At 53.3% G+C, this 21659-nt stretch overlaps 1 protein-coding gene across 1 annotated transcript; it reads left to right on the top strand.

Moving 5' to 3' along the window:
• The first annotated feature begins 613 nt into the window (after positions 1–613).
• Positions 614–19663, top strand: TTYH1 (tweety family member 1). The gene is made up of 14 exons (XM_006014956.3): positions 614–994; positions 9449–9621; positions 12833–12944; positions 13793–14013; positions 14285–14380; positions 14784–14856; positions 15541–15616; positions 15763–15818; positions 16367–16459; positions 16570–16662; positions 16939–17081; positions 17485–17533; positions 19184–19262; positions 19401–19663. The coding sequence occupies exons 1-13, from the start codon at positions 869–871 to the stop codon at positions 19220–19222; spliced, it is 1350 nt and encodes a 449-aa protein (XP_006015018.1). The 5' UTR covers positions 614–868; the 3' UTR covers positions 19223–19262; positions 19401–19663.
• Positions 19664–21659: the final 1996 nt, after the last annotated feature.

The following is a 21659-nucleotide window of genomic DNA, read 5'->3' as shown; positions in this document are numbered from 1 at the left end:
GTCCCAATGCTTGACCACCCTCAGGGTCAGAAAGTTCCTCCTCATCTTCAACCTGAATCCCCCCTGCTGCAGCTCAAGGCCGTTGCTCCTTGTCTGGTCTGCTACAGCAGCAGAGAAAAGGCTGTTGCTCCTAGTCCTGTCCCCTATGGCTGCAGAGAAAAGCCCATCTCTATCCCCACTGTAATTTCCCTTCAGGTTTTTGAAGCCTGTGATCAAATCCCGCCTTAGCCTTCTCATCTCCAGATTGTATGATTTGAGAACTGGGCCTTTAGATAATGTGTCCAGCAGGTGGCTCTGCAGGCCCCTCCACCATCAGCCTGGACACTGAAGGGTTAAATGAAAGGCTGTGTGGGTGGAGAAAGGGAGGGGGTGTCCCACCCCAGGTACTGCATTGATTGACAGCTGGGAATGACATGATGCTGCCACCAGATGGCGCCCCACCCTCCCTGCGCTGGGGAGCAAAGGGTTAAATTAAAATCACCCCCTGGCTCTAAAATCAAGTGTAGTATCATGACTGCCTGAGAAATTACAGCATGCCAGCACCAGATGGCGCTGCCCTTCCCAACTTCCCCCCCCCACACCCTATAGCCCCGACCCCCCATCCAATCTCCCTGCCTCATAAGAAACCCCATGTCACCGCTGCTCCTGGTCTCACACATTCACCCTCCATCTCTGTCCATCTCATTCCCTCACCCCAAACACCTTTCCCCAGTCCTGTCCCCCCCTCCCACACCCTCCCATAACCCCATCACCATGGCCGACCCCAGCTGGTGAGCCAGGGGAACCCAGGCGACCCGGCGTCCGGTGATCCAGTGCCCAGGGCAGCAGTGAAGAGGGCGACCACCCCAGACAGAAGGCAGCTGTAGCTATGGGGACCCCCCAGGGCTACCAGGCATCGTGGTGGGTCTACCTGCTCCACCAGGCACCACGCACCAATTTCCAGTTCGAGGTGGTGAGAAACGACTTCGCCCCGCAGGACTGGGACTACCAGCAGGTGAGTGAACGCAAGCAGGTGGAGGAATAGAGGCAGGGAGACTGCTGGGGGCAAAGAGATGGACATGCAGAGAAGGAAAGGAAACAAGTGATGGAGAGAGAGAGAAAGAGATAGAGGGAGAAAAGAAGAGCTGAGGAGAGATGGGCAGGCAGAGTGAAAGGGCTGGATAGCAAGATATGGATAGGAGAAAGGAAGGGAAGGAGTGATGGCGAGAGGCAAAGAGGGATGGGGAAAAAGGATGGAATGTCGGAGAGGAGAAGAGTAAGAGCTGGACAGACAGCATGAAAGGAAAGAAAAAGATGGACAGATGGAAGGAGTGATGGAGAAACAGAAATGAGGAAGGAGATGGGGGAAAGGAGAGGATGTAGATAAAAAGCAGGGGGGTGGAGATGGACAGGAGGCAAATGGGAGAAGACTGCTGAACAGAGAGAGAAAGATGAAGGGGTGTGAGACAGCAGGCAGATGGAGGCTTGGAGGGGTTGGGATGGAGAGCTGGGGCGATGGGGTGAACTGGGGAAGGGAGTTCTGCCCAGCAGCGGAGGCCACGGAAGTCGCGCGCGCGCGCGTTCGTGTATGTGTGTGTGTTCTCATTCCACTGATATTTGATATCGAGCTGAGAGGATGGAGGTAGTTGTAGCCTGCTTCAAACCTTGAGGGGTGAGACACCACCCCGGGGGGGGATGCAAATACTGCCTCTCCAAGGGAAGTGTGTCCTGGTCAGTATGGGACCTGCCTGGCTGCCCTAGATCTGTCTTTCTGACCCAGATGCACACACTTATCCATCCAACCACCCACTCATCTCCACACACATGCCTCTCTCTCTCTATCCTCCCCCATACACACCCATCCACCCTGCTCCCATAACCATCTGTCTACCTATATATCCATCCATCCGCCCTCATACTCACCCATCTACCTATATGCCAACCAGCCACCCTTCGTATCCCCCTTCTCTCTATTGATGTTTCCACTCCCTTTTCAAACAAAACATCTCAGCCCATAATTTCAAACATCAGCTAAGAAGCTTTTTAAACTCTTACCCCACTTCAGGACTACCTGGTGTCTGTCAGCCCCGCTGCCCCTGGGTCCCATCCCTGCCGTCCATCTGGAAGCTATTGAGGGAATCTTACTACCTACACATTTATACCCAAACGGGAAAGTCCCCCTTCATCCCTCTCTGGGTCCTAGAAGGAAAACTTGGCCCACATTCTGAGCGTCACAATTTTTCAGTCTTTGGTATTAAGGTGAGATCCCACTTGCAACAAGTCCTAGATCTAAGGGTTTTAAAGCCAGATGGGACCATCCAGGTCACCTAATCTGACCTGCTGCAGAACTGGGCTGAAATGGGAGATTTCACACCAAGATCCCAGTGGGAGGCCCCAAAAAGTTCCTGGAGAAGAGGAGACAAAGTCTGCTTTCCCTGTGGAACTGTTGGAACCACAACTGAAATCCTATGGCCCCCGGATGTGTCATCTGCACTTGTGAAAAAGAGTCATGGAAATATTTGAGGGTAAAGATATTTTCATTCCACCTGGGACACACAATAAAATGGAAGCTAAAATGCAGATCTGGAGGAGGAAAGTGACCATTGAGTCTGGAGCTGGGGAAAAAAAAATTCAGCCAGTAATGGACTTTCCCTGAAAAGTATAATTTCCAAGGGAATGAAATAGAGGAGAAAAAAACAAGTGGAAGGATGAGAGAATTTTTAAAATGTCAGAATAGTTGATCATTTCTAAATTACACATTTTGAATTTTCATTTCCAAACTGACCTAGATTTAAATAAATAATATTTAAAGACATTAAATAACTAAAAAATGAAATGGTTGAATACAATGTTTCAGGTCAACCAGATACAAACTTTTTTTGATTTTTCTGTTTTGCTAAAATACCCCAACATTTCCACTTGGGCTTGACCTAAACTGATTTTTTTTCTGGGTTTTTTTTTTTTCAGTTCATCCACTGAACTGAAACTCCATTGTTCCCCCAGCTCTAATCTTTATCATCTGGACTGATCTGTGTCTCACACAGACAACAGGCGCTTTCTAGCTTTCATATCTCACTGACTGGTTCTAGCATTGCTATACCATAAAATTAGTTCCACAGCACAGAGGGTGGGACAGATGATGCCTCATCAACTCCCAAACTCCAGGAACATCCCTGCCTGACCAGCTGAGCAAATGGAACAAATTCCAGATGGATGGTTAACCTTTGAGACTCACCGCCACTGGATGGCACTGAGGCAAAAAGCAAGTCACAGAGAGAAATCAAAGGATCAGGCAGATACCCAGAATATTCAGAGTTAACATTAATGGTGATAAAATATGGAGAGAGAAATATTATACCCTCCTGCTACAGGGCATACCCCAATCTCCATTAGGAACCTGGGGATGGGAGACAATTTGTCTTCCATCTGCTCCCATCTTCTAAAGCATCTGAAAGCATCTGCAAATTTTTGCGTGCAAACAAGATTTCCGATAGGAGAAAGTTCCTTAATCCAGCACACAAGAACCTGAAGCAAGATCAGTCTCAGCAGGAAAGAAGAGGCACATTTTTTAATGGGGAAGGTCATCACTGACTCAAGTGAGCGATCTGAGATGGATTTGTCATTGCTCAGAGGCCTAGCTTGGTGGGTGAAAAGGGTATATTCTCCTACCAGGTTAGCCTGACTGAATTACCTTTCAACCTAAACCATAGAGCAGGTTTGATGTTCCTTAAAAAACGCATTTTAGGCCTTGTCCATAAAATAGAATTGTCTTCACTGCCTTTATCTCCCATCATGAATTTTCAGTCCATCCTCATTATAATGGACCCCGATGGAACCAGAAGGAGAATTCATGAAAAGAAGGTGTTCCCTATAATAGCATTAGTCAATTTGCTGCATCATAAGAATGAAAAAAAAAATCTGCTCCTGCCTTTGGGATTTTTAAAAGCAGAGGGGGTTGTGCTAAGCGTGGTGTCTTTTATGAGGCTTTATTGTATTTTTATGGGTATAAAATAGTATGTGAGTAAGGGTATAACGTTGCTTATACTGGTATAGCTACTACTATACAAGAAGGGAATGCATTAAACTGATATCATAGGTCCTCACAAGCTGATGTGGTTAAGGCCCACCACTTTCTGTAGCCAACAACACATAAGGGAATGATGATGAGACCAGCCACACACTCAACCACCTTTGACTTCCCAGCCCCAATGACTAGATGCCCATTTACAGCTGGGTCAATTGGGGGCAGCCTTTGGCACGAGCCCAACAGCAGGGCTAGCACACATGCCACTGAAGATGTAGCAAGACCCCTTCCCCACTCTACTACCACACTTGCTTAAACTGGCATATGGAGCCTTTGTGCCAGGAGAACACAGTGGGTTTGGGTTGAAATAATTATAAATGGTTAAAAAAAAATGACATCCCAGTTAGAACAAAATTCCACCCTGTCTGGGCTCAGGAGAAGGCATCTGAGTGAATCTTAATAGTCTGTGACAGCCAGCACGTCAGAACTGAAGGGTCCAATAGTTTTTCCTATGAAAATTGCCTGCAGATGAGGCCTCTCTGTATACCTGCAGTTGGTTGATTTATTGTCAAGTAGTCCAAGGCAGCAAGGCTTATACTGCAGCTCCGGAGTTACAGTTGGCTCATCTTCTTACCCCTCATAACTCCTTGCAGAAATAAATTCTCAAAACTATCTTTTCTTCAATATTGCATCGCATAAAGGACAACAAGAAGGTCATATACCAGTTGCCACCAAGCTGGAAATTTGCTACTCATCCCTCCAGGATATATTGCCTCATCTACTGCTCTAAAAGACCTTGCTGTCAGCATCTCTGTCCACACACAAAGTGAAGTAACTAATGCTGGATCTACACAAGGAGGGCTCTATTGGGAGAGAAACACTGGTGAAGCCCCCATAAATACAGATACTGCTAGACTAGAGTTGTGTACTCATCTACCCACCAGGGAAGTATGAATTTGCCACTGAAACTGTGCCTGTTTTTTGAGGCTTCTGCCAATGTAATATTGATGAAAAATCATACTTCACCATGCCTGGGGCAGCTGGGAGAAAGCTATAGTGACCGAAGGTATGGATTTAAAAAAAAAAAAGACTTATCAAGACCAAGAGGTGGTATGACTAGGGAGTTGTGGAGAGAAAATATTGAATATTAAAGTGCTCCAGCAGGGAAAAGGCAGAGCAAGGGCTCAAAGATGGAAATTAAAAAAATTTACAGGCAATAAACCATTAGAACAATCACCCCAGAGAAGTGCTGGTTTCGCCATAGCCTAGATGCTATCAGATTAAGACTGGTTGCCTTTTCATTGTGGAAAATACCTGATAATCCTAAAAAATAGAGCTGGAAGGGACCTCAGGAGGTCGTTTAGGTCAGCCCCTGGCTCAGGGCAGGGGCAGCCATCCGAGACATGTTTGTCTAACCCTGAATTCATCGAACTTCTGTTTAGTTAAACATAAGTTCTTGGCCTCCATCCAGAGGAAACAGGGTGAGATCTTATGGCTCATGTTACACCGAAGGTCAGACAGCATGAAGTAATGAGCACTCTGGCCGATCACATCTACATTCCATGAGTAACTCTACCTGGTTACAGAGATGACCAATGCCCGTATGCAGACTCTTGAGCAATGGAGATCTCTCCTCCATTTTGGTTTTGGTTTCTAAATGTCTTGGGAGCAAAGCACCACCACCACCTTTTCTCCCCAGCACCAAACTGCTGGCAACATGCATGACCTGACCACTGCTGAACACTGCAAAAACCCCCAGGTTGCCCTACTGTTAAAATGCCACTGATATCCAGGCATCACAGGCCAAATAAAATTTGTTGGGTGGGGGGGCAGATCCTACCTATGGGCCCTCAGTCACTGACCCTGGCATTAAAAGAACTTTGTATCAGTTCTTTGGCTGGAGCCACAGCCAATATACACCCACTGGGGACTTGGCCCCTTTGGCTCCAGAGGAGCATTTCTGATTTACATCCATCTTTTGTGGACAGCTTCCAGAAAACTCCATTCCCTCCCCCACTGTCCCAGCTCAGCCTCCAGGGATGAAGGATTAACACATGCGAATATGGAAAGTGGTTTTTCCAAAAATAAATAAATAAATAAATAAAAGCAAATTCACTGGGGATTAACACATCTCAGGAGTCTGAGTGGGATGACAAAACAGAAGGCTGCTAGCTTGCTTTCTTAAATCTGTCTATCCATCCTTCTTTCCCTTAAACAGCCCCTTCCCTTCACCTTCCCACCCCCACACACTCCCCCTACCTGTCTCCATCTCCCTCCCTAGCTATTCATCCAGCCCCACTCCTCTCTCTTTTCTGCTCTCATTGTAAATTAAATCCTTTTGAATTAAAGCTAGGGATATCCAGGCCCCACCTACAAGTGGGCCAAGGCAGATCTGGACAGTAGGTGCAGGGCACAGGCTCCTAGGTCCTGATTATAGGCAGTTTGTGACGTGGACTCATGTCCTGCTTAGGGCTGGTTTGAGGCCCCTGTTCAACTCTCTATCCTTCCCATGTTCACCCCTTTATACCTATCTCCTCCTCATCCATCCCCATGCTTGCCCCTCTACGTCCACCCATGCTCATCCTTCAGCCTCTTTTCATATCCCACCCACTCCATCTATGCATCCATCCATCCATCCTGCCTCCCTCTGTCTGTCCCTATCACATCCTCCCTTCTTTCCCTCTCTCTCATTTTAATTTACATTCCCTTCTGTCTTTACCAGCCCCTGGTGGGTGGAGTTCCTGTTCAGGATTCAGTTAACCTCCACCCCATTCCCCAGAAACAATGTCACCTGCTGCCCTGAGTACCTGGGAGAGGCACCTCAAGAAGAGATTTCCCAAGCATTCAGACCCCAGAATGTCCCAATTGTGGTTTGGGAAGTCTGACCCTACCTGCAGGCCTCCACTTCCAGTGTGCAGGTGCTAGGCATGGGGGAGTTGGACCCCATGTGCAGGCTCCAGACACTGGGGTAGGTGCCAGCTGCTGGCACCAAAACATCGGGGCCCTGCTCTGCGCTGTAGACATGGGATCATCCAGGCCCTGTCAGTACATGCTGGGCATGGGGGGTGTCCCTGACAGTGCCAAGCCCCGCTTCCCCCGTTGATGGGCAGTACATGAGATGGGCTGGTCTGAGCCCTGATAAACTTGTTGCATAAAGAGGCCACCAAACGAGAAAGGCAAATTGATGGACATAGCCAGAGCTTGGGGGATGGAGGGGTTAGCTACTGTCACAATCAAGGGCATGCACTAAACAGATCAATGATGCCAGGTCGCAGGGGCCTGGCAGAGTCCTCGGAACAGCTGGAGTGGGGCAAGGCAACTGGACCAAGCATAACTTCTCCCCAGAAGGGCTTTAATTCAACTCATTCCCCTATCGTTAATTGTGGCTTCCTTCCTAATTAGACCCTTGGAATAATTCTCATGTGTGGAGAGGTAACTCTTGACAAATTGGGGCTGGGGCGGGGGCCCATCCCTTCCAGGGGGTACTGACTCTGCTCTGGCCCCAGTTCCCTGGAACCCATTAGGACTTCCCTATCAAGTGTCCTGGGTGTACTAGATGGTGTTGCCAGTCCCCCACATCACCTCTTCCCTGCCCTTTCCTTTGGCCCCAACCCGCAACAAAGCTCCCAGGGAGCCCGAGGCCCTATCCATACTTAGGAGGGCACTGTGGGACAGAGGGAGCGCCATGGCAGAGCTGGGTTGTAGGAGGGTTGTATCAGGGTGAATGGGGGTGTGGGGTGTGCATGGTGCCAGATTGGATTTGCGGGGGGGGGGCGGTGTGGAAGAGAGATAGAGTGTCTGTCTGTCTGTAGCTACATGCCGTAGCCATGCATGGTGTGAAGGACTGTATGTGACAGTGTGGTTGTCCTGTAGAGCTGTAGAGGTTCTTAATAACTCTATGTGGGTGTGGGGGGGGAGGGGTGTATGGTGAGGGGCTGTGTTTTGGGGGCTGTATAGTGGAGCCCTCACCTCTGGGACTCCCTGACTGCTCTTCATAGCAGGTGTCAGGGTAGTCTGGGGTGGCCACAATCATTTGAGGACCTGCAGCAGTCTGCCACACCCAGGCAAGGGCTGGGGGCCAGGTCTGGAGTGGGACAGGGCCAGGGTGGAAGCCAGGCTTTCTAGCAACTCCCTTTGCAGTGAGGACAATTGAGCAGAGCATTTGATGGGCAGCAATGTAGGTCAGCCTCAGCCTCCAGCACCAGCCCAGCCACACTGTCTGGTTTGCTTGGGGTGCCGGGTAGATGGATGGCTGGATGAACAAATAGTAGAGATGGCACATGCAGCCACACCCTGGCACCCTACGCCCTGCTCCTGCACACACCCCTGCACTAGCCCATCTCCATACACACCCCTCCATCTCTTCATATATACATACATCCCTCTCTCTCTCTGTTCTCAGTCATTGCTCTTATCTGTCTATTTGTCTGTATGCATCTGTACACAGCCCTTTATCTGTCTGTCTGTCTTTCCATTTGTCCATCTAGCTGTCAGGGTAGCTAGAATAGATAGAGGTGTATTTATAAAGATGGTCAGAGGGGTGTCTTGGGCTAAACAGATGGATGGAAAGATGGAAGGGTAAAAGTGGGGGGTGAATATGGGGGCAAAGAAAGGATGCATGAATAAGGTGCGGGGGTTGGATGGATGGTGGCATACAGGAAGGGAGAGCAGGAGCAATGGGAGGGGTCTAGGGAGTGGGGGAATGAATGGAAGGAAGGATGTGTGGGGAATTAGAGGGCTGGATCGATGGGGGTTGGGATAAGGAGATGGATGAATGGAAGGGTGTGTGTGAAGATGAAGGGATGGATGGAGGTATGGGGGTGTTGAATGGATGGGGGGGTGTATGTGGCTGAAGGGGGACCTTGTGGTGAAATTTTCCACCTGCCAGACAGCCCACCTGGCCCAGCACAGCCACAAACTGTGACTAATCAAGTCGCCCACCCCAGTCCTCCCCCTGCTCCCACGCTCTGACAGCTGCTGCAGATGCGTGCCTGGGGCAGCCAGTGCAGGAGGGAGGTTTAACTGTCTGAGCCTGGAGCAAATTGTGGGATTGCCTCTAATCTCCTTGTCTATTTGCTGCAGAGACAAGGAGAGAGAAGGAGCAGGAAGCACCCCAAAGTGGGGTGCCCCCACTACAGCCCTGATCCACACTCCCTGGGCTCAGGAGGCAGCCTCAGCACAGGGTATCCAGCCATGACCCTTCATCTGCCCAGAAGAACAGGATAGAGCCCAGGCTTCCCTACTCAGCCCTTGAGACCCCAGCCCTGTCCACAGACCCCAGGAATCCTGGAGCAGGCTGGCAGGGGAGCTGTGTGGATGGAAGGAGAGGATCCAATAGGCGGGGACATGCAGAGGCACTGGGTAGATAGGGCACAGCCAGAGGCAGGCGGGGGGACTGGGGCATCTGTCCATCTTTTGATGCCTGCCTGTTCATCTGTCCCACAGGCCCTTCTGTTCCTGGCTAGCACCGCTGGGCTCTGCCTGGCCGTCAGCCTGGTCCTCATCTGCATCTACCTGATCCGGTTTTGCTGCTGCGACCCAGAGGAGGAGGATGAGCCCAAGGCGCAGAGGGTTTGCTGTGTCACCTGGAGCTGTGTAGCAGCTGTCATCGTCTGCTGGTAGGGAACAGGGCAGGGGTGGGGGGAACCACCCACATGAACCTAGGGCTGGATCCAATCTGGCACCCTCTGGAGGGAGAGGGCCTTTTCTCCTTCCCATCCCCTGCCCCAGCCAGTGCCCCCAGCCCAGGGCTGGATCAAGGCCTGGGGTTGACATCCTGTAGGCCCTTCCCACTCTTCTTGTTCTCAGGCTCAATGGGAGGTCCGTCCCTCCTTCCCCACCCCCTCCTCCTCCATTTCGCTTGTCCCCTCCCATTGCCCCCACCGCAGCACCAGCCCCCTTAGCTGCATCAAAGTCCCAATTGTCTCCCCTTTATCTGGCACAGGGTGTTTGTGCCCCCCCTCCCCCACATTTCCCTCCCCCCACCACAGGCCTGTGACCACAAAGAGCCCCTTGTTCCCCTTGGTAGAATAGGAAACTCTGTTGCTTTTCTCTCCTCTCCTGGGCCCAGCCATGGTTTCTCCAGCTCCTTTGTCTGTTATTCCAGCTCCACCTCCCCAATCCCAGCCCCCCTCCAACACTGCTCTTCAGCCTCCCCTGCCCCAGCTTTGCTGCTACACAGGGAGGGGAAGGAAGCCATTCCCAAACACTGTCATGGCAGAAGGCCAAGTTCATGGATACAAACTCTGTTCCCCTCTCAAAACCCAGGAGTCCTGTTTCCCAGCCTCCTTCACTCTGACCCACTAAACCCAATTGCCTTCCCAAAACAGGGATAGAGCAGGAGTCCTGGTTCCCCGAGCTCTTGCATTAACCCACTACACTACATTTCCTCTGGGGCAGGGGCATGGCCTCTACCTGGGATCTCTTGAGCATATATTAACAACTTTTTACAGCAGCAGGATGCTGCCTACCATGGTCCCTGTGGCAGGATGGGGTGTGATGTGTTCGGTTGTGTGAGGGGTGATGGTAGCTTTGCTAAGTGGCTGGACAATGGATTTGTATAGGTGGTTTGCATAGGAAGGGTCAGGGTCCTGCCTCAGGCAGGGGGTTGAACTCAATGACCTCTGAAGATCCCTTTCAGCCAGACTTCTCTATGATTCTATGCAAAAGCTGGGATAGAGCCCAGGAGTCCTAGCTCCTAGCCTTGATTCTAACCACTAAACCCCACTCCCTTTGCTCTGCCGTGTCTCACATAGGACTGCAGTGTGCAGGTTGAAGCCATCAACTTCCTTCCCCCCCCCACCATCTTCCTCCTTCCCAGCCAGATGGGTCACCCACCCACCCATCCCCTCCCCTCCCCATCCCACCCCACTCTGCCAAGGTCACTCCAGGTCATTCCCAGCCCCTCTGAGAACCCGGGAGCTGAAGAAGAGCCCCTTTGAGTGCCAGACTGCAGGGCATTCAGGGAGCGAACAATGAGCTCTCTGTGCCGCTGTCCCTGCTGCACGGCTGCCTCACAGTGACATTCCCTCTCGCTAGGAGACCAGAGGAATGACAGCTCCCACCCCACCTGCACACACTGGACAGCCTGCTCCCCCCCACACCGCCCCTAGTCTCACCACACAAGAGCATCATGGCAGGGGCTGCTTTGGCTCCCAAGTCATCACAGGGTCACTCCTAGGTTATTATAAAGCTATTCAGCTTTTCCTGGCTGCTAGCTGCTGAGATGTCCCTTAATCTGTGGGGAACGGACCCATGCAATTCTTCTCCTTGCCAGCAGGCTCTCACTGCTGAGTTTGCTGCCCCTATGGTATAGAGGTTTCTGAGCCCTCAGGGGCAGTATTTAGGCCCCTACCTCCCCTGGGATGGGCAGCCGAGCGCATCGGAGGGCCTGCAGTTACCTGTCGGCTTCATGGTTGCTACATGGAATGGGTTGGGTACCACGGTATTACGCCCCATACAGAAGCAGCCTCCGCTAAAAGACACTGGTCCCTCCCAGTGTTGGGATGCTGGTTAGCTGCAACTCTGAGAGGGGAGTGGAACTGGGTTAGAACAAGGGAGGCTGGGAGCCAGGACGCCTGGGTTGCATCTCAGCTCTGGGGGGAGAATGGAGGAACAGGGAGGGAGGAGGACTCCACCGGCAACTGGCTCCGAGGAAAGGGGCTGTTAATTGCATCTCACCACCCTCCCTCTGTGCTCCTCTCTCCCCCGACTCTGGGAACGAATGGCCTCCCCTGAAAAGAAGGGGCCTCATTAGCATGACAATGTGGCTGCCTTCCTTGGGAAGGAGGAGGTTGCCATAGGAATGGGCTTGGGTGAGGAAGGGGCTTCAGATGCAAACAGTCAGGTGGGGGGTCCCAGCACTTCCCGGAGAGCAGGATGGGATGGAGCCTGGAGGTGGAGGGATGGGTGGATGTGACACATGAGCATGGATGGAAGAGGTGGATGAAGGAGTCTATGCAGGGAGGAAGGGAGTGATGGATGGAGGGAGGGAGCCGTGGGGAGGGGCAGATGGATGGATGGATAATGGAGGGGAGCACATGGAAAGGGGTAGGTGGATGCAGTAGCTGTGTGGAGATAGATGGTGGGTCCATGTGAAGATGGACAGATGGGCAGACGGCTGGAGGGTCCACACGAAGGCTGCTGCCTCTGGGACGGCAGGAGTTAATCCTGCCATGCTCTGCGCATGTCTCTCCCTATCTGCAGCAGGGCTGTAATTAACCACCCAGGAGGTGCCTTAATTGCTGTGCAGAGAGGTAATTTGGTGGGCGGCAGGCCTGGCTATCAGGAGCCAGCTGCTTCCTGTAGGTGGGGGAGCTGTTCCAGCAACACCCACCAGCACATCCGGGGTGGCAAGGAGGGGCTGAGACACTGGGCTAGATGGTCCCAGGGGCCTGACCTACAGAACAGGGAAGGGGTGGGATGCTAGGCTTAGGGTCACCCACTGTACTCCCCCCTCCCCCTGGCATATCTCCCTGTCCCTGTCCAGCTGTGGTAAGGAGCTTATGGGGTCCTTTGTTCATCTCCATTCAATCCCTCTCTCTGCCTTCTCTTGCCTACTTTTGTTCCTGCCCCCAGTAACAATTCCCACCCCCAAAATATCCTGCACTAACACGCACCCCAGACTGGATCCCTCAGAACTGGGATGGGGTTCCCTCTCTATGCCCCCTCAAGAGTGGAGGCTTTGGGAGGGGGCTGGAGTGAATGCCCTGGGTCGGAGGGTAGAACTTTATGTGACCCATGGTGGGATGAGGTGGAGCTGAGGTTGAGGGCCCAGGTCTCTTCCCCCCTTGAGAGGCTCATGTCCCCTTCTTGCCCCTGCCCACAAAGTGCAGGGATCGGGATCGGCTTCTATGGGAACAGCGAAGCCAACGATGGGGCGAACCAGGCCACGTACGCACTGCTCAACGCGAACCACACACTACGTGCCATCGACACGCTGGTGAGACCCTGCCACACCCCACAGCCCCCCATGTCATGGGGGGGAGCCCCACCATGCCAGCCACACACCATGTGACCTCAGTGCCCCACTGCACCTCTGCAGTGCCTCACAGTGTCTTATTTTACCTCTGCTGCCCTCATGTTCCCACCGTCCCTCCATCACCCAGGGGAACTCCTCTCATTGCTAGCCACTGTCTACCCACCATTGATATCCAGTGTGGCCCCCAGCATCCCATGGCTGTCATGACCCCACAAGCATGCTCATGGTGCCCGACGGCCCTCATAGTGCCCTGGCACCCCACTGCCAGCAGAGAGCTGCCCCCAGGGAGACTGATGGCTTAGTGAGCTTTTCACAGCTCCCTGCAGACCTTATGGGTCCCCACAGCACCCGCCAACCCCCCTATGGATCCCACACTCCTCCGTGGCCTCTCACAGCCCCCCAGAGTCTCTACTCCACTCCTTGGGGGCCCCATGGACTCCCACAGCCCCAAACCCCTGTGCACCCCCCACCCCATGTCCTGCAGCCCAGGGACAGTCCACTCCCTACCCAGCCTCTGGCATCATGCAGGGAGCCACCCATCCCGTCCCAGCCATGCCTGTCCCCACATGCTGCCAAAGGAGCACAGGGCAGAAGGAGGAGGCACTACAAATGCATGTATGGAAGATATATTAGTGGGGGTGCACATATGTATGGGTTGCATGCTGTGGCATGTACCCCAACCCACCTGCATGTGACAGGCACATCAGTGACCTGCAGCGCAGCTCACCCACCTGTGGGAGGCAAGCTGCTGACACACAGTAGTGCTCATGCATGTCAGTGGCATGCATCTTTCACCTCCACCCCACCAGGTCTGGCAGACAGTGGGGCTGTTGTCAGCGGCTGTGCGGGGGGACCTAACACGGCTGGAGGAGATGCTGGCTCCGCGCACTGAGCTCCTGGCCGTGGTGAGGAACACACGACGCCAGGCTGAGGCCGTGGCCCACACCCTGGGGGGTCTCCCCTTCTGGGGGGATGCAGGGAGCAACCCCAGCCAGCTGGCCGAGTACCTCACCTTCCTGGAAGAGTACAGGTCAGCAGGGACAAGGCAGTAGGCAGCTAGGGTGTGAAAGGACTGATGGGCTGGGAGAAGAGAAGGCAGGCAGCTGGAGGAGGGAGAGGTACAGAGGGGAGACAGTGGGAAGGAAGATGTGGGACAGGGCCAGGGGGTGGCATGGGGGACTGTCATGGTCATAAGGAGGGCTCAGCTCCCCCATGTCTCTCTGCCCCTCAAGGTGGCTGACAGTGGGGGTCCCCAGCTCACCCTGTGTCTTTTTCTCTTTCTGTCTCTGTCCCCTGCCCAGATGGCTGGCATATATCCTGCTGCTGCTTCTGGACCTGGGCATCTGCCTCTTCACCCTGCTGGGCCTGGCCAAGCAGATCAAGTGGCTGGTGATCGTGTGCGTGGGTGCAGGGCCAGAGCAGGGACATCTTGTTGCGGGGGTGGAGCTGCTTTGTGGAGGGGAACAACTGACTCTGCGGGGAAGGGGCAGAACCTTCGTTCCCAGATCCCAGAGCGGTGGGTGTGGCGGCCCACATGCTGCTGGGTGCTGAGTTTCATCTCCCCTGAAAAAGGACCACATCACACCTCCAAGGGCCACTTGGTTAGGACAGTCAATGATAGACAACTATCAGAGCTGGGTGAGCAGGGGTGCACCAGGACTCCTGGGCTCTATCCCAGCTCTGAGATAAAGAGTGAGATCTGATGCTTAGCATGGGGTGGGACCTCCCACCCCTGGGGTGTGTGGGGGGTGGTCAGGCCTTTCATAAGGGCTGACCCCAGCATCTCTTCTCTTCCCTCAGAATGACTGTGATGAGTTTCCTGGTTCTCCTCCTGAGCTGGGGATCCATGGGGCTGGAGACGGCAGCAGCCGTGGTGAGTAGCAGCATGGGGAGTGGGTCAGAGGGTCTCAGCCCCCTCTGCTCAGCCAGGCTGCAGCAGCTGTGGGTCAGGAGTTGGGGCACTTGGGGACATGCAAGGGGCTGTGGATCAAGAGTGAGAGGCACTGGTAGGGCTGGAGGGGCTGTGGGTCAGGAGCGAGGGGCACCAGCAGGCCTGGGAGTGTCTGTCCCCCTCCACACACTCCATGCTCTCTCAGGCAAGATAATTTAATGGTTCCCTTCCAGGCTGGAATCTGGGTTTGTTCCTGTCACCTTTAATTAGCAGGGAAGGAACAAACTGGGGAGAGCTAATAATGGGGGGCCTGTCTGTCTCCCTGCTACCAAAATTAACTCTTCCTTATCTGCTCCCTCCAGGGATGACACTGTTATTCCCAGTGGCCCTCATTCTCATTATGTCTTGGCTGGGTTGACTGTTGTATTGCTAAGAGGTCAGACAATGGGTTTGTACAGGATGGTTAGGACAGAGCTGATCCTGCTTCAGGCAGGGGATTGGAGTTGCTCTCTAGGGTCCCTTCCAGCCCACTCTGTGATTCTATGACTCTTGGCCCCCTGCCAGCCCAGCCCTGGCCCCTCTCTATACTCAGCCTAGTCTTTAATGTGTCCCTTCACCCGTCACACCAAAGACTCGCATGAATTTCTGCTCCATCCCTGCCTGCAGGGACTCAGCGACTTCTGTTCCGATCCTGATGGCTACGTCATAAACTCAACCCAGGCCCATACTGAACTCAACCCAGGTAGGAATCCTGTGTGGGGCCGTGTGGCTGATCTGGGGAAGGATGGGTGGGGTGTGCTAGGCTGGATGGGCCTCTGGGGCTGATCTCAGGGAGATACTGTGGTTGATGGGCCAATTATTAACCTCTTTTTCCGCCTCCCATGGCAGAAATCCTGCAGTATTACCTCATCTGCAGCCAGGATGTCCCCAATCCCTTCCAGCAAGTAAGTACCCACTGATTCATCTGTGAATCAAACTGTCTGGGCCTCTACCCAGTGAGTGGGAGGGGACCCAGAAAGCATCTCAGGGAGGTTGGAATAGATCACGGACTCCAGCTGTCCCTACTTCCCCCTTCAACTTGTTCCAGGGGAGGGCAAGGTGCCCAGGACAGGGCTGCAGTTCAGGAGCAAGAGGCACTGGCAGAGATGTGGGGGAGGGGGAATCGTTTTAATCCACTCTCTCTAGCTGAACTTGCCCTCCACACAGTCAAGCTGGTGCTGCCGCTATTTGCCTGGTGGGCAAATATGCCAGGAACAGGATTGGAACCCATGGCCAAGCTGCTCTAGTCCTTCCCCCACAAAGATAACCAGGAGCCAGGACAGGATCTGTGGATGCATGGCATCTCACACTGCTCCTCAGGCCTCCACTAACTAGAGGGAGACAAATGTTACTGTGCAGCCACTTCACTCCCCTTCAGCCTTTTACCCACAATCCTCTCTGTTACCCACAATGCCGTTCTGCTCTGACAACTCCCCCCCCCACCATTCCACAGAGGTTGACCCTGTCTCAGCGGGCGCTGTCCAACATCCACTCCCAGCTCCACGGCCTGGAGAGAGAGGCTGTCCCACAATTCCCTGGACCTGAGGTCAGTGTGAGCAGGGAGCAGGTTCTGCTGGGATAGGGCATGGGAGGCAGGGAGCCCAGATGCCTGGGTTCCCCCCAGTGCTGATGACCGCCTCCACCTCTCTGTTCCAGAGGACCCTGCTCTCGCTCCGGGGGACGCTGAACACCACAGAGGGCAACTTCCACCACCTGGTCGCCCTCCTCAACTGCAGGGGGCTGCACAAGGTGAGGCCACCTCCTTCCCTGTCCCCTTGAGGTTCCCTGTTCTCCCAGGGGAGCCCTCCCCACCCCAAGCTATTGCCATCCCCTCCTCTCCCTTCCTGGGACCCTCAAACCCCACTGGTCACAGCAGTCCCCGTCCTCCTACCAGGATCTTCAGCCCAGTCCACACCACCTGAGCACTGGCTGCTCCCTCCAGCCCCTTCTACGCCCCTGGCCTGGGCACTGGCCACCCCGTCTCCCCTGTGCCTGCTCTCTACTGACATGGCTGTCTCCCCATAGGACTACGTAGACGTGCTGAAGGGACTGTGCCAGGATGGCCTGGAAGGGCTGCTCTTCCTGCTGCTCTTCTCCCTGCTCTCAGCATTGGCCTTCACCACAGCTGTCTGCAGCTTGCCCCGGGCCTGGGCACGCTTCCAGAGCCGGTGAGTGGATGCCTGCAGCTTGGGTAGGCAAGCAGGGACATCACCTGGGGGGCCAGTGTCTGCTCCAGGGGACAGGAGTCTGGGAGTCAGAGGGTCCAGATTAGGCTTAGGTGAAGTGTCTGGGGGCCAGGGAGAGGCAGGGACATCATCTGGGGACCAGGTGGGAGCCTAGGCCTGGTGTGGAGGTGGGGGCATGTCTAGGCATCAGGGAGTCCCAGCCAAGTTTGTGGGGAGTATCTGGGGGTCAGAGTCCAGAGAGAGGCAGGGGCCCAGGCCTGGTATGCAGTGTGGGGGTCTAGGTGTCAGAGGGTCCAGGCCAGAGCTGAGGGGACAGCAGACCTGTGTGGCTGCCTCCTGCCAACCATCATCTCTCTCTTCTGCTCTCACTGCCCTGGTGCCACAGGGACTCGGACTACGATGACATGGAGGATGACGACCCCTTCAGCCCCCAGGCACGTAGACCGCCGCCCCTGCCCCGCTACCATAGCCCCAGCGGGTGCCGCACCGCCCCGCCCATATCCAACGCCCCCGTCTCACAGTACATGTGAGTAGCCACTGGCCACGCTGGAGCTCCCTTCCATGCCCCTGTCCTGCTCCCCGTTGTTTGCTAGCGTGAGCCATGGGCCAAGGAGCTTGCACAGCCCAAGCTGAGGCCAGGGTAAGAGGCCAGCAAAAGGCAAGACCCTGGGGAGGGCCTCTCTGGGTCCACCTGTCTGTCCAGCCCCCCTGCAAAATGCATGCATGTCCATCCACCCATTCAGTCCTCCTTCCTGCCCTGGGTCAGAGCAATGTGCCAGTCTAGCCTGGCATTCCAGATACTGCCCCTGTCCAGATCTATGTACCCCTCTATCCCAGCATCCTGGCTGCTGTCCTGTATCATGGCAATGGGCCCCTCTGGCCAGGCATCCCAGCTGGCACTTCCAGTCGCAGCAATAGGTCCATCCAGCCTGAAGTCCTGTCTCTGGCAGCAAAGGAGCAATCTCAGCTGCTGTCAAAGGAAAGCCAGGTTTCCCCAGAAGCAACTCTTCCCACCTCACCCCATGGCAGCTTTGTGCCCTCTCCCCTCCCTGATCCCATCCCCATTTGTATGTTGCCCCCTGCCAGCTAGTCATGCATCTCTCCAAATGGCAATCCTAAAGATCCACCCCCAACTCCCCCTGCCCCTCCCCACCCCCCAGGACCAAGTGCTTTCAGCCCAGCCTCAGGACAGGGAAACCAGCTCAGAAGCTCACCACAGGCATGGTGCAGAAACCACATGACAGACTTGAAAGAAATAAGCCCAAGTTTGCTGAGAAGCCAAAAAGCCACAAGATCGACTCCGAAGTGGAGAGCTGTGGTAAAAACACATCTACAGAACAGGGCCTGTCCCCTCCAGCAGGGGTAAACTCACTCGCACACTCTCACTCACACACACGGCCCCCAACGCACCCCACCCCAAAGGCAGCTGCATCTCAGCACCAGACAAGTGGTGGGTCCATGTATACATGGCCACATGAACACACACGCACAATCCATCCATGCGTACACTTGCATCATCCATCCCTAGCACCCCCGACCACACACACACCATCTATCCTCAACACACATACACGTATGCACACCCCTTCATCCATCCCCAATACACACACACACACACCCCCAGTGCTACAAAAAGCTCAATATAGGGGTAAAAACAATCACTGTGAAGATTTGCTTCAATAAACCTTAAACCCATAAAATCATCACCATGGTGTTACAAAGCCTGCAGAGACCCTTGCATGTCACCGTGAGCTGTGAGCCTCTCTCAGCCAGCAGCTTTGTCACCACCCAGAATTCCATGACTCCAACAGCTGGTGCTTTATGGGCATGGGCAGTGGGTGGGAAAGACTACCATCTTTTCCCCAAATGACCACCATCAGTCCTGGGAATTTATTACTGGTGTCTGTATAATAACGCCTATTAATTCACCCACCTCCCACCTCCACTGGACAAAGCCCAGGTGGCAAAAGGACCCAGGAGATGGGGATCTCCTTGGGAGGGGAATCTGAGGGCACCCTGTGGGGTATTGAGGGCAAGGGAGAAGTTTATGCATGCCCTAGCCCCTGTCTCGCTGTCATTTGCAGGAGTCAAAGCGCTTTGTTCAGTGGCAGTCGTCGATATGAGAACATGCCCCTCATTGACCGGCGCTCCCCGCCCCCCTCGGTAAGTCCCTGTCGCCGTCATGCCCCCAGGGTGAAGTGGTCAGGATCATCCCCCTCTGACCTGTTCCCTCTCCCTGGGTTTAGGGGGCAAGGTTAGAATTGTCCCATCAATTTAATGCCCATATTTTTCTCTCCCCAGTACTCACCGAGCATGCGGGCATCCTACGCTGGTGCTGCCCATGAAGAACCGGACATACAGTACCGAACCGAATTCCTGACCTAGATCCTGACCCCTGGATCCCACCCCTCCCCACCCCGACTAACACATGGACTAGCTTCTGCCCTGCCAGCTCTGCTGGGCCTGACAGACCCCAAACTGACCCACTGGGGGCCATGGGGGGGGAGGACAAGGAGAGCCTGGGACTGCCCCTCCCCCATTGCCATGTCTGTCTGTCCGTTCAGCTGGCCAAGCACCTTTGGGGGGGAATTGGGGGAGGGGGCAGCTAATGAAGGGATGGAAGGAAAGAAAGGGTGAATGGGAGAGGCTGAAAGGGTGGGTGGGTGGGTGAATGAATGGATGAGTGTGGAAGAGAAAGACAAATTAAATATCCCTGATGAAGTCAGTGAGAGAAACTGCACAGGGGAGAAGGAGTAAGAGCGTGTTCAGAGGAACAAAGAAAGAAAGATTAGAGGGATAAACATGACTACATAGGAGAGGGATAACTGGAGGAGAGCAAGTGTGGAATAACAGAATGGATGAGGGGAAGAGGGAATGAATGAATGAATGAAACGGATGGAGTGGCTGAAGAAAGCGATAGGGAAATAATGAGAAGATGAAAGAATGAATGATGGAATGAATGGGGAAAAGACTGAAAAAATGACAAGAATAAAAGCCTAAGGCAACACAAGAAAAAAAGGGATGAATGTAAAAATTGAGCAAAAGGAAGAATGTGGAAGAACCAGAAATGAATGAGAGCAAAAGAATGGGGAAATGAGTGAATGAGAGAGGAGCTAAGTGGGGGAGAACATGAATGAGGAGAAATGAACAAGTGAAAGAGAATTCGCAAGCGTGAAAAAGAGTGAACGGGAAAGAAAACCTGAAGAAGGGCTCAAAGCAGAGACAAGGAGGTGACAAGACAGAGCACAGGGCTGGGAGGGAGCTGAGCAAGACAGGCTGGGGGCCGGGCCGGGCCAGGCCTGTGGCCCTAGCCTATTAACTGGGACCCCAAGCCCCGCAGCCAGGCAGCTGTTGCCTGCAATGCAACAGCTCCCCTGGGCTGTAGAGCAGGGAGAGGAGGGAGGAGATTAATGTGAGCCCAGGAGATGCCCCCACCTGCCTGCCCGCAGTCCTAATTAGAGCCTTGGCCACTAACGAGCACTTCCTCAACCAGATGGAGAAATAAAAGAGAAATGTTCTTTTAAATGGAGTTGCTGTGGTGCATTCAGTCCTTTCCAGGGTGGATGTGGGGAGACTGGCCCCATCCAGCCCCAAAGCACAAGACTGGCTGGTTTACAGGGTGGGGAAGGGGAAGGGGAAGGGGAAGGGGCCTTGCCATGTTCCAGTGGCTGCATGACTGTGGCTTTAGGCCACACCAGTGGCAAGCAATGTTCAATCTTATGGGAGATGCTCCAACAAATCTGCTGAGATGGGTGCAATGCATCTTCCCCCAGTTCAGTCACCATGGTGGTTTTCCCAGCAACAGGAGATAACCACTGGCATGGGTTAGTACCCAGGTAGAGGTAGTGTATAGTTATCCTCCCCAGGTTTGTTTCCAGTGGGAAGATCTAGGCTTTACACCCGCTTTACTGTATGGGGAGACTCCTCCTTAGCTTGCTTTTGCAGCCATATGGCTGAGGGCAAGCAAAACCTGGGGGTATCCAAACCTCCAAGCCTCTGGGCTTGGGCCTGCAGGTAGGACACCTACCAAATGATTTGGAAACATCTGAACCTGAGGTGGGGGTACAGGATGTTTGCTAATAGTGTAGTGCGCAGGTTTGTTATTACCCTGAAATAAAATAGTTTTCTGATAAGCATACTGTTAGGTTTACAATAATTTAGATTATTAAGAAGTATTAGCTTTACAGCTGAATACAAGGCATGACCTGTGGCCTAGCAATACAGCTGACCACAAGGCAGATTGATAGCTAAGCCTTTGCTTGTGTCAAGTAATCATTTTAACTGTATTAAGCATTTTCTGAGTTAAAAGCAGCAAGTATCTCTGTGTCTGTGTGCTGAAAAATCAGCTACAGCAAAAAGTAAGATAAGACAGAGAAACCATTGTTCTGGGTGCACTGGTTGTGTCCTTAAAAAGTATCTACTACTGTGTAAGGTTTTGCTAACATATTATAATGTTACTGTTACTTAACTTTTAGCTTTTAAAAAAGTGCTAGTTCAGCTTAATAAAAATATGCTGTTACAAAGATTTAAAAAGCACCGCCCAAGTATTGCTTTTTTTGT

This window comes from Alligator sinensis, unplaced genomic scaffold, assembly GCF_000455745.1.
Source record: "Alligator sinensis unplaced genomic scaffold, ASM45574v1 scaffold647_2, whole genome shotgun sequence".
NCBI lineage: Eukaryota > Metazoa > Chordata > Crocodylia > Alligatoridae > Alligator > Alligator sinensis.
This window is presented reverse-complemented; position numbering and strand designations above follow the sequence as displayed.

Excerpts from the sequence above, each read along its gene's own strand:
- TTYH1 (XM_006014956.3), top strand. The coding sequence starts at position 869 with ATGGGGACCCCCCAGGGCTACCAGGCATCGTGGTGGGTCTACCTGCTC. Across the intron at positions 14,014-14,284 it reads ACCTTCCTGGAAGAGTACAG|ATGGCTGGCATATATCCTGC; the intron begins GTCAGCAGGGAC and ends TCCCCTGCCCAG. Across the intron at positions 15,617-15,762 it reads CCATACTGAACTCAACCCAG|AAATCCTGCAGTATTACCTC; the intron begins GTAGGAATCCTG and ends CTCCCATGGCAG.